Consider the following 13,077-nt stretch of genomic DNA (forward strand, 5'->3'; position numbering starts at 1 on the left):
AGATGTCCCAAACCTCTTCCAGAGTTGTGTTTGAGAATGTCCAGTGGGGAGGTAGAGCTTTCATTACCCCCTACCACCTCCACCTTTTATTGTAAAGACACCACTTGGGGAGCCTTGTTCCACCCCAACCCAGTGGTAATGAGACATCCCTCCCTGCCCCACAATGGACCTCCCTACCCCAAAGCATCAGCAGAACCGTAGCAAGGTACTCCTACCCCTCTCCACCAGGGAGGTATCTGTCTACGACCAGTGGGAAATGGGAATTGCCACCCCTCTCTGGCAGTTATGAGAAGTCTGAGTCAGAGATCTGTACCCCCACGCCCACCTGGCAGTAATGAGCAGTGCCCCACTTCCCCTGGAAGAGTGGTGTCAGAGAATGCCAGCTCAAACAGAAGATTTAAGTAAGATCCAGAGTCTCATATAGCCAAAATTCCCCAGGTTTCAACTGAAAATCACTCATCATATCAAAAACTAGGAAGATCTCAAACTAATAGATGCCAACACTGAAATGACTGTTAAAATTATCTGACAAAGATGTTAAAGCAGCCAACATAAAAATGCTTCAAAGAGCAACTATAAACATGCTTGGAACAAATGAAAACATGGTTAAGTCTTAGCAAAGGAAGAGAAGACATAAGGAAACTAATGGAAACTTTGGAACTGAAAAAATAACCGGAAGTTAAAACTCAGTTGGTGGGTTCAACAATAGAATGGAGGGGACAGAGGAAAGACCCAGTGAACTTGAAGACATAACAATAGAAATTCTTTGTATTATATCTCTTTGCTATTGCTCTCAAAACAAACTACTTCAAACTTAGTGGTTTAAGACAATGCAAATTTTATCTTACACTATGTGTATACCTCAGAAGCTTGACACAGGACTCACTGGGCTAATGTCAAGGTGTTTGCAAAAGTGTATTCTTTTCTGGAGATTTTGGAAGAGAATCCATTATCTCACCTTCTCCAGCTTCTAGAGGGCACCTGCCTTTCTTGGTTAATAACTTCCTCCCTCCATCTTCAAAACTAGCCATAATGGATCAAGTATTTCTCACATCACATGACACCAGCCTCCTCCATAGTCACATCCCCTTCTAACTCTGTTAGACCTGCTTCTTCCATATCTCAGGGCCCTTGTGATTACATTGGTCCCAAGGTAATACAGGATACTCTCCCCATCTCAAGGTTCTTAATCATCAACAGAGTTTTCCCCCATGTAAGGTAATATATATACAGGTTCCAGGGATTAGGATGTGGACATCTTTGAGAGGCCATTTTTCTGCCCAGTCTAAACAAGAGAGAAAATAAACTCTGTTTTGAGTCTTTTAAAAGCCTATTTGAGTCTAATGAATAAAAAAAATGAACAGACCCTGAGGGACTTGTGGAATTATAACAAAAAATCTAATATCCTTTTCATCAGAGTTCCAGAAGGAGATAAGAAGTAGGGTTGGGATGAAAAGGTACTCAAAGATATGATGACTGAAACTTCCCAAATTTAGCAGATGTAAGCCTGTAGATTCAAGTATCTGGGAAAATCCCAAATAGGACAAACCTAAATAAATCCATACCAACACACATCATAGTCAAACTTCTAAAATCTAAGACAAAAAAATCTGGAAAGCAGGGACTCCTGGCTGGCTCAGTTGGTAGAGCATGCAACTCTTGATCTTGGGGTTGTGAGTTTGAGCTTCACGTTGGGTGTAGAGATTACTTAAAAATAACTTTTCTTTTTTTTAAATCTTGAAAGCAGTGAAAGAGGAATGACACCTTACATATAGGGGGAAACTATTTAAATGACAGCAGATTTTCTTATCAAAAATCATAGGGGCCAGAAGAAAGTGGCAAAACATTTTGCAAGCACAGGAAGCAAATAATTGTGAAGCCAGAATCTTATATCCAGCAAACATATGCCTCAGAAATGAATGGAAAATTAAAGCTTTCTCAAATGAAGGAAAAGTAAAATAATTTGTTTTTAGCAGGTCTCTCCTAAAAGAATGACTGGAGGAATTTCTTTAAACACAAAATAAATAATAAACGAAAGAATTATGGAACATCAAGAAGGAAGTAAAAATATGGCAGGCAATTATGTGTGTAAATTCAATATACTTCCCTCTCCTCTTGAGCTTTCTAAATAATGTTTATCAATTAAAACAAAATTTATAACACTGTCTAATATGGTTCTAAATGGATGTAGAGGAAATATTTTAGACACTTATAAAGGGAGGAGGGTGAATAAGCAGTTGACCAGCAACATGGTAAATTCTATAATTGAGGTGTGTACGGAGGGTGAAGCTCCAGAAAGATGAATAAATAAAGTTCTACTGTTCCTGGTAGGTGTTAAAAGTCACTGAAGGCTTCATAGAGGAGAAAGACTTACTCATGTAGGATGGTGTTTAGCTGCAAGTAACAGAAAATCCAACATTAGTGGTCTAAATAGAATATGTTTAGATAAGGTAGACAGTTGCTTGTGTTGTTAGAGGCTCTTTGGTGTTTGAAATTCTCTTGACTTTTCTTCATGGTTCCAAGATGGCTGCTGCAGCTCCAGCCACCACTTCTGCATTAAAGGCAAAAATAAGAAAAAGTAGGTATTCCGCACTAGGTGGACTAGGTGTATTGATTACATTTGGATTGAATTTTCTACATGCTGGTTTTCCTGTCTTCTCAAGTATTTTCCTCTTCAGCAGAAGACTTTTATTTAATTAACATACATAATATTTTTTCTACATACGTTTCTGTAACTCCCATCCCTTCTAATATATATGTATATGTTTGGGATTGTTTTTTGTCTTTTGGGTTTTTTTGTTTGTTTTGCCTTTTTCTCCTACTGTATCTTCTTTGCCTTTAGTGAGAGGCCTCCCTCCACGACCCTACCTTTCAGTTCCAATGATCTTGTCCTCTCTCCCACCTTCGCAACTCGCTCTCGAGGTCACACCCTGAATCTCACACCAAAAGAAACTGAGATGCTTCTGAACTCTTGACTTCTAAGATTCCTTTCTCTGACCACCACTTCCCTTTCTTACATCTAAGTCACGTCCATCCATTTCAGCTCTTCTGTGCCCTCACTCTGACCTTGATCCTTTGTGACAACACTCAACCGTATTCTTACTATCCAAAGCTTCTCCGTCTCACCAATTTATATTCCCACTAACAGTGCACAATACTAATTTTGATAATGGCCATTCTAACAGGCGTGAGGTGATATCTCATTGTGATTTTTTTTTGCATTTCCCTGATGATAGATGATCAACTTTGTTGATATGATTACATTAAGAACCTTGAAATGGGGAGATTATCCTGTTTTATCCTTAGCCCTATGTGATCACAAGGGGTTGGGAGTGGTGGAGGAAATGAGGAGATGTTGGTCAAAGGGTGCAAACTTCCAGTTTATAAGATGCATAAGTTCTGGGAATCTAATATGTACTTGGTGACTCTAGTTAACAGTAATGTATTATACATGTGGAAGTTGCTAAGAGACTAGATCTTAAACATTCTCCTCACACACAAAAAAATGTCAATTATGTGAGCTGATGGATGCATTAACTAATATTGTGGTAATCATTTTGCAGTATATATCAGTATCAAATCATCTCATTGTACACCTTAAACTTATACAATGTTATATGTCATTTACATCTCAACAAAGCTGGGTAGGGGGGAGAACCAGAGGAGTGCGTGGTAATATCCCATTTTCTGAGCACTAATTCTGTGCCAGATGCTATGTTAAGTACTTCACACACATTTTTTTCATTGATGCCGCCAATGATTCAAGGTAGGGGCTTTAGCCCCACTTCATGGATAAACTGAGACTCAGAGAAGTCACTTGTCCAAGGTCAAATAGTTAGATTATAGCAGGGGTGGGATTCAAACTCATGACTGTCTGACTCAAAAGTCTACATCCTTAGCCAGTGCTCTGTCTATACCCCTCTGCCAGCAGATTCTGCTCTGGGTAAGAGTTGTGCAATGTGGAATACGTCTGTTCCCTTAGACTCCCACTCAGTCATGATTGGTCAGAAGGAATGTGCACAGAAAGAAGCACTGAGAGAACCCATCCCTGAAGATTCCCCAGGCCTTCCCTGCCTCCAGAAGAAAGCTAGGGTTCAGAGAAAGCCTGTGGGGAGAGAACCAACTGGTCCCTCTTGACACCATCTCACAACGCTGGTAGAAGGGCTCAGACTCTGTCACCCCACCCCTCTCACCCCTCAACCTTTCCTGCAGGCTCGCTTCACCCACGGCATGTTCACCATCTACCCTGGGTTCGGCTCCATCCCTTCCGGAGGAACCCAGGTTATCACTGTCGATTGCGTGGCTGACCCCGTGGGAAGATGTGAGGAATTCATAGCTATCGATATATCTGACCGAGACCCAAGAGATCAGCCTGGCGGCATTCCTTACAGCCTGTTGGCAGAAGCCTGTCTACCAGGTACTGGGCACTCAGATTGGATAGTACCCCCTTAAAAGACCTTGCCCTCCACCAACCATGCAAATGTTTAGCAGATATAGCTGAACTGCTTCCTCTGGGTCCTTAGAACTTCCTCTGGTGTCTTCAGCCATATTTTTCCTTAAAGATTTATAAGGCATGCACAGAAGGTGTGCAGCTTTAAACTCCTAGTCTTCCTGAGTTTGGTCCAGGATTCTCAGATGAATAGTATTATCTGGGAATCGTGGTGTAATGAGATATGGCACAGGACCCAGGAACACTGAATCCCACTCATGGCCTGGCCATTCCCCATGGGCAACATATACACAGAGAACAATGTTCAGTGACTGTGCATATTATCACTTTAACTCAGCAAGATTCGGGTAAAGCACAGAGAGAACTCCTCTTGTTTTGCTGTAGACTCCCTGCAGCCTCACACCAACATAGGCCAAATGCCTCCTTCTTTCCTAAGTCCACCCCAGATCCTAGAACTAACCTCTCCTTACTACTGGGAGGAAAATATGGTTGGGGTCTGATAACCAGCAAGAGCAATACAAAAAAAGAAGAGAAGATAGAATTTGTGCCATCACTCCCACCCTCTTGTGTGAATTCCCCTACCTCTCCTCTTATGATTGTCCTCCATCGGAATCAAATCTTCAAATTAGCAACTACAGAAAGCAGGAACCAGGCTATCAGGGCTCGTCTCTCATTCTTCCTTCCACTCCCCAGCCTTCGTGACTGACAACAGTGCCTTGATATTTGAGGAGCACAAGATTTGTAACAGCGCTAGCCTGCTCAATGTCCTACAGACCATAGAGAGTGGGGGGCTGTTTGTGGAGGATGAGAACAAGTTTATTTTCTGCAACGTCCTGGTGGGTCATCAGGCCAAGGCTCGGTTCAAGATCAGCAATGTGGGAAAGATCGCCTGTGATGTGAACATTGTAGTTAAGCCCATCTCCAACAAGGTAAGCAGCCCCAAATGGCCCTGGCCCACTGAAGCTGGCAAGAAGCTATGGAAAGAGCTCTTGGAAACCCTACTCTAGAGCCTCTAGACATGAGTGGAGATTATCTGGCTCTCAGGCCCTGCTGGAAATCATATGAGGTAACTGGGCAGTTTCCCCTAAGCCAAGAGCCATGCATTTCTCTCAGTGGATGCCTCCTCTGGGTTTTAAAATGGTACACACCAATGAGTAACTCTCTCATCCATCAAACAGCCACCTATACCTATAATAGATCAAGCATTGTGGGGAGAGCCAAAGATGAGTGCCAGCTCAGGGAGGCTGCGTTGGGTTGCACATTTGTCTGGTAAGGACGATTAGGGGGATGTCAGGGTATAAGGGTAAGGTGAAGTGATGAACAATTGTTAACCCCTGCTGCATTCTAGGCACAGTGTTAAATTATTTACATTTATTGCCTCATTTCATCCTCGCAGAAAGTTTGTATAACCAGACTTTGTATTATTATACTCATTTTATAGTTAGAAAAATGAAGCCTAGGGATACAGGGCTGGGTTTAGAGCCAAGCTTCATCCACATATAAGGTAAATAATAAATGCCTGTATCAGGGCCTATAGATTTGAAACTCCTTTCCTCTCTGAGTTAGACCATACTGAGGTCCTTTTTCCTCATAATAGAGCAGCAAATTAAGGATACGAAGACAGAGGCTTAGTCAATAGACGATCAGATGTCCTGCAAATACTGTCTGGTCTCACCTCAGCTCCTTTAGTTCTCTGCCCAAAGGTGAGATTTTGGCCCAGGTGGTCCTTGTGCCCCAGAGCTGGCATTGTTCACATGGGTGATGGTGGCGGGGAGATAACTCAAGGGTTGGCCTAGTCTAGAGCTGAGAAGAGTGTGTGCTGTCTCAGGAGACTGTCACCACAGAGGGTTAGGGTTTGAAAGGCTATCTCATCCCTTTTATGACTTCTCTCAGGCCCTGATGATATCCAGTCATTACTCTCTGACCTTTTTTTGGACACGAAGGGACAGCTTTCTTTCTATTCCACACTAAAAACATAAAAAGTGAGCAAGCCTTATTTCTAAATGATAGGTTTTTAACAGGGCATATGCATACATATTCTCCTCTTCCCTAATTTGCATAATATCCCTTGAAAAGAGCAAAGAAGCCTTCGTGCCCTCAGCTTAAAAATAAGAGGAAATAGTTTTGAATCCCATTTGCCATCATTAAGAATGCAAAAATCCTTTTGAGGCCTTGCCAGGGGTCCCTACAGTCTTCCCAAAACACAGCCACAAGATGGAGACAGATCAAGTGCTGTGGGAGGTTGTTCTAGCTAAAGCTCTTTGAGTTGCAAGGAGCAGAAACCAACCCAGGATGGCCCAAACAAGCAAGGTTTGCTTCAATAAATCAGAGACCTCAGACCAAGGTTGGAGCACACCATGTAGCCAGAGCTCTATGGAACTGGAATTGTCACCTGTAATGCAACTTTTAGGAGACCAGCAGAAGCTCTGTCTTTCAATGGCCATGTGCCACTCACTCACGGTGTCTCCATTGTTCTATTCTCTAGTCTGGCTTCCAATTCAGCTCCACATCAGCAACCACCAATGACCTTTGGGCATCTTAACTTGTTTGAGAGAGAGGGAAAGAAAAAGGTGGCAGGGGAGGGGGGGCACTATCTGAGATATGGTTTAATTCACCTGTTTGAGTCAAATATCATAGGTCTAGCCAAGTCCAGCTAGTTATTGCTCAGGAGTGGGTCCCAGAGTATCTAGGCTGTTCCTTCCAGGGGCATGACTATGTACAAAATGGATGGAGCATGTCTACCACAGAGTTTAGATGAGGAAGATTTTTCAGCAAGGGCAGTAGAGATAAGAAGTAAGTCTTATTTGAGGCAAAGTAGCTAACACACTGATCCCTGCTCCCCCTCCCCAGCTCATTGCCCGAATCGTTGACATTTTTGATGTGGAACCCAATAAGATGTGTGTTGCCAGCCGCTCACATGCCTTTGCCACGGTGACCTTTACCCCGCAGACCATGCAGACCTACCAGTGTATCTTCGAGGCTACCTTGGATGGCTTGCCTAGGTACCAGCTCCCCAGCTCCCTCTCTTACAGCAGGGCTGCAGGCCACACCCTCTATGGAATGTCCTTCCTGGCATGCCAGGCTGACAGGCCTCCATCTTGCTGTTCCCTGCAGCAATCTGACCAAGAACCGAAGCCTCGTGTTTGATATCGTCGGGGAAGGGAACCTCCCGCGGGTGACGGTAGTGCGACCAGTTCTCTACAACCAAAATGGAAACCCCTTGCTCCTCTTTAAGAGGCTTCTGCTTGGTCAGTCAGAGAAGCTGCCTCTCATCCTCAAGAACAATGGCACCATCCCTGCCCAGGTACCATTGGAGGTGAAGTATGGGATGGAAAGGGAAAAGAATGATTCAGAAGAAAGACTTCTGATGTTGAGGACTCTGCTATCCCTGATCTATGAGGACTTCTTTGATGTTCCTCATATGTTAGCCTGTGTAAGACATGGGGCATGTAGAGCCCAGTCAGCTGTGGTGTCTGCCCTCCAGGAGTGTAGGAAAGCAGATTAGATAGCACACTCATAGTTACCGTGTGAAGCAGTGTGCAGTGATATACCCTAAGCTGAGTAGGAGGATTATGGTGTTCTTGGTATCTTCCTTACTCTTCACTTTTTTTCTGTAATGAACATTGCATTTTTAAATTTTTTTTTCAACGTTTATTTATTTTTGGGACAGAGAGAGACAGAGCATGAACGGGGGAGGGGCAGAGAGAGAGGGAGACACAGAATCGGAAACAGGCTCCAGGCTCTGAGCCATCAGCCCAGAGCCCGACGCGGGGCTCGAACTCACGGACCGCGAGATCGTGACCTGGCTGAAGTCGGACGCTTAACCGACTGCGCCACCCAGGCGCCCCTGAACATTGCATTTTTAATAAGGAAGAAACTAAAGAAACCTCATTAGGGGTGAGAGTTTCAACATCTGAAGGGACTTTGGTTCAGCAGTTAAATTTATGTTTCTATTTTACAAACAAAAAGTGATAAACTGTGTAAGTGTCATCCAAAGAACCATAAGACTTTCAAAAATGATCTTCTCCCATCTAGGGGAATCAAGGAAAATTTCACTATAAAATGACATGCAAGCTGGGCATTGCAGGATAACTAGGTTTCAGGAAGGGGGTATGACAGTGAGTGCATCCCAGCTGGAGAAAGAAGACTGGAAAGACAAAGGAACAGAAGGGGGAAAAAAGTGTCATATATAAACAGGAACTAGTCAGCCCCCAGCTTCTTGAGAACACAGGGGATAGTAGACAAACAGTGGAACATAAAAATAGAAGGATGGAGTAGGGACAACTTCTGGGAGGCTTTGGATTCCCTCTATAATTTAAACCCTACAAGATGTTATGACTAATATTGTTGGGTTTTGTTGTTTATACAGTTAAGGCTTATTTAGATTTATCCACATAGTTATCGTTTTTATTGCTGTTCACTCCTACATATGCAACCTTCCATCTGAAATCCTTTGCTACCTGATGAAGAAATACCCCCGCAGGTCTGCTGGTGTGGTGAATTCTCTCACTTTGTGTTGAGAAATCTCCATTTCTTCTTCATTTTTTAAAGATTTTTTTAGCATTTATTCATTTTTTGAGAGGCAGAGAGAGACAGTATGAGTGGGGAAAGGACAGAGAGAGAGGGAGACACAGAATCCAAAGCAGGCTCCAGGCTCTGAGCTGTCAGCATAGAGCTTGATGCGGTGCTTGAACTCATGAACAGTGAGATCATGACCTGAGCCAAAGTCGGACGCTTAACTGACTGAGCCACCCAGACGCCCCCATTTCTTCTTCATTTTTAATGTGATCTTTACTTTCCATCCATTTTTCTCTCCACTCCCTTCTGCATAATTTCTTGGGATAATTTCTTTAACTTTCTCTTTAGCTATGTCTAATTTACTAGTAAACCTTCCATTAAGTTCTTAAGTTATTATATCTTTCAGTTCTAGAATTTCTATTTAGGCTGCTTTTCAAATATGCATAATCAGTTCTTAAGACTTCTAGTTTTGTGCTGAAATTGGCAGAGTCGGCTTTATTTCTTGAACATAGTGATCACAACCATTTTGCCATCTGTACCTGATAATTCCAAAATCTGAAGTCCCTGTGGGTCTGTTTCTGATATCTGTTATTCCTGTTCATTTTTGCCCATGTTGTCCTTTCCCCTCATGTGCCTGGTTATCGTCAATCATGTGTTGAGTATTATACTTGAAAAGTTATTTAGACCTAAAAAGACTAAGGATGCTGTTATTTTTCTTCAAAGACAATTTTCATTTGCTTCTGCCAGGTACGTTGGGACCCTAGAAACTGGGCATCACCTAAAGCTGGTTTTAGGGCTTGAGATTTTCTGGATTGTGTATATGACTCAGAGCAGGATTGTTGCCATTGGGAGGCCTGGTTTATATCCAGCCTATCTTTGGTGCTATCAGGCAGTCCTTTGGAGTTGCAATCTACTGCAAAGAAAACACCCCACCTTTCACAAGACTTTTGCCCTCTTAGTACCAACAGGCCATCAAAAGCACAACTCATTCTCCCACATACCTCTTCCTGACTGAGTCCAGGTCAAAAACAGTCCATAAATTTAGGCTGGCCTGTCTGGATTCCCATGCTCTCCCAGATCTTGGTGTGGTTATTCCTCATTATCTTCTCAGCTCTGTGATGCTTTAAAAAAGTTATTGTTCTTGATGTTGTTGTCTTATTTGTTGTTGTTTTGAGTCCACATTACCTAGTTTACCATCACCCTGCATTGTTTCCATTATTGTGGCTTTATAAAATGTTCTATCATCTAGGTCAATAAATTCCTGCTCACCCACTCCCCATTTTTCTAAGTTTTATTAACAAATTTTACGAATCTAGTCTCTGAGATGCACTTTAGACATCATTTTATAATATTCCTCAAAAAATCCAATTGGGAATCCTATGAATTATTCAGGAAGAATTTCTACTTATTGAGTATTTAGGCTCTTTGCCAGGAACAACATTTAGAATTCCCATCCATTTACCTAGATCTTTTTTATGTCAATTTTTTCCCATGTAACTCCTCCATATAGTTTCTTACTAAGATTACATCTACACATAAAATTATTTTTTTATCTTAGAAGCTTCCTATGTAGTGTCACTATTTCTTTCTTCTTTTTACCTCATTTCTTATATTGTTCAGTTGTGTTTATGATGGTACCAGCATTACTATCTTCTAAAACTGTATACTGATTTCTTATACCCAAAATCAGATATATGGCTTTAGCTTTAGCAGATACATGGCTTTAGCAGGTATACTGCTTCCACTGGTCTAGAAAACATCTGTTTTCTCCAAGTAAATCAGAAGCCCACTTTGGTTTTCTTCTTATCTTGGTAGGCTGCTCAATATGACACGATCAGGTAACTAATGCATTAGTTCCTGGGAGATACTGATTTTTAGGAACTCACATTCATGTAAGCCTTCACAGAATGACAAGTATTCGTTTCCATTTTATTAGTCTAGTATATATTTTACAGCCGCCTCTGTCAATAGCAGAGGCCTCGGCAACCCCATTTTGATACTACTTAGCTGGATAATCTGGAAAGTCACCTATATTCTCTGGACCTCCAGTTCCTTACTTGGACAATAAGGGCTGAACTAAATTTTCATGTTTCCTCCCCAGGTCTAATACTTATTTTATCTCCCTTTTAATAAGAAACTCAAAAACATGACCACTGGGCACAATGACCAGTGTGCCTTCCCAAACAGTACAGTATCTCAATCCAGACTCAAAACCCATGAGCAGCCTGTAAGCTTACCACTCAACCTTGTTTTCCTTCTGCCAGCTGCATGTTGACCTGAGGGACCAACTAGGAGTCTTCTCTCTGAAAGGGTGGCCCACCACCTCCTACATCTACATCACAGAGGAAAACAAACCACATGCAAAAGGTAGGTAGGGGGAGTATAGCTTCTAGAGGGCAATGGGTCTCAGAAGCTGTTTTGTTAGGAAACTGATGAGGATCCAGCCAGAGTAGGACGCCCAGTCTCCTCATAAATAGCCTCTGCAGGTAAGGCTCCTTCCCACACTAGAGCTGCCCTCTCTTGAGTCAGGATCTTTATGGTTACATCTTCCTTTAAACTGGTTCTAAATTTCATGTCTCTCTCTCATCTTGGCAGCAAAGAAAGCTCACACGGCCTCCCTGGTGGTTCTTCCTGGAGACACAGCTGGATTTGATGTCATTTTCCAGTCCCAAAGTGTTGGGAGAATGACAGGCATCATCCACTTGTCAGTGATCAACAATCAGTATGAGGAGACGAACATCCACATGGTGGGAGAGGGTTATGAGGATGACATCACCTTGGGCAACATCCATGGGCTGCTGGTTTCCAGCAGCCATGAAGCCCCAGAGATCTCTGAGGTCATCGAGGAAACTACTATGGAAGACTTGATAACAGGTGAGAAAAACAGCCATGATGTTGGCTCAGGTTATTTTATTTTATTTTTGTTTTAATTTTTTAAATTGTTTTATTTATTTTTGAGCATGAGGGTGTGAGCAGGGGAGAGACAGAGAGAAAGGGGAACAGAAGATCTGAAGTGGGCTCTGTGCTGACAGCCGCAAACCCAATGCAAGGCTCAAACACACAAACTGTGAGGTCATGACCCAAGCCAAACTGAGCCACCCAGTCATCACGGCTTAAATAACAGGCCAGCCAGCTTCCTGGGGATTTAGGAAAGCATCTTCTCCTTGTTACTGTATGTTCCTTCATTCCTGGCTCAGACAATGCCTTCAGTCACGTGTTCCCTCAAGGAATATTTACTGAGCATCAGCATGCATGTACCAGGCACTGTGCTGAGCCCTGCAGTTCCAAAGAGTAGTACAAGAGTCTCAGGGACTTATAGTTTTAGCTAATTCCAGTTTAGCTGAAAAGTGAAATTCAAAATTCAAATTCCAGATTAGCTATGTGAGCACATATCTCTCTGTAGTTGTCCCTGTTCATGTCTCTCAGCTGGCTCCTATTGGTGTGGTCTGCTTCATGGGAACCATGTACCCCAGATATTCCAAGAGAAGTCATGGGCTTGTTTCATTAAAGAAGGTGTAGATTTGTGCCACGTCTAGAACATCATTCTCAGTAGCCTCACTACTCAGTGTGCTTTCTGAGAACCAACAGCATCAGCAGCACCTGGGAGCTTGTTAGAAGCAGACGCCACCCCAGCATTTCAGGCCTACTGAAGCAGAATCTGCATTATAGCGAGATCCCTAGGAGACTTCTGTATACACTGTATACACTAAAGCTCAGACATGCTTCCCCACTGTCTGTCAAGCACTGCAGCTTCTTTTGGCTGACTATATTCTTTGGGGTAGGAGAAAATTTATTTCACCATTATTATCAAAATGCATTTGTTAGGCAACCAAATTGTGTGGCTAGTTGGTATGAAGTGAGTTATAAACACATGCTCATAGTTTTTCTAGGAGCTTGATTATAATCCTGGAATGTAGCATTGGACAGTCTCTACAACATGGCTTAAAATCAGTACTCCTCTTTATGTGGTGTTCCACCCCTCTGTGTGGCTACGAGGTGACATCTCTCTTGTCAGGGGTCAAGCAGGAGCCAGCAGCGAACCCTAGCTCAGAAATCAGATTTCATAATTATGATAGGGTTACCACATTTAGAAAATCAGAATACAGGAG

At 42.6% G+C, this 13,077-nt stretch overlaps 1 protein-coding gene across 1 annotated transcript in view; it reads left to right on the forward strand.

Moving 5' to 3' along the window:
* The window catches only part of HYDIN (HYDIN axonemal central pair apparatus protein), a 340,954-nt gene that overhangs the window by 276,455 nt on the left and 51,422 nt on the right, over positions 1-13,077 (forward strand). Inside the window, 6 exon segments of the mRNA XM_047079251.1 lie at positions 4,213-4,417; positions 5,144-5,379; positions 7,301-7,452; positions 7,565-7,754; positions 11,233-11,335; positions 11,564-11,842. Coding sequence (XP_046935207.1) covers positions 4,213-4,417; positions 5,144-5,379; positions 7,301-7,452; positions 7,565-7,754; positions 11,233-11,335; positions 11,564-11,842 — 1,165 coding nt within the window.

The sequence above is a fragment of the Lynx rufus genome, unplaced genomic scaffold, assembly GCF_022079265.1.
Source record: "Lynx rufus isolate CCGP_SWC_20201006 ecotype Redwood Valley unplaced genomic scaffold, mLynRuf1.p SCAF_16, whole genome shotgun sequence".
NCBI lineage: Eukaryota > Metazoa > Chordata > Mammalia > Carnivora > Felidae > Lynx > Lynx rufus.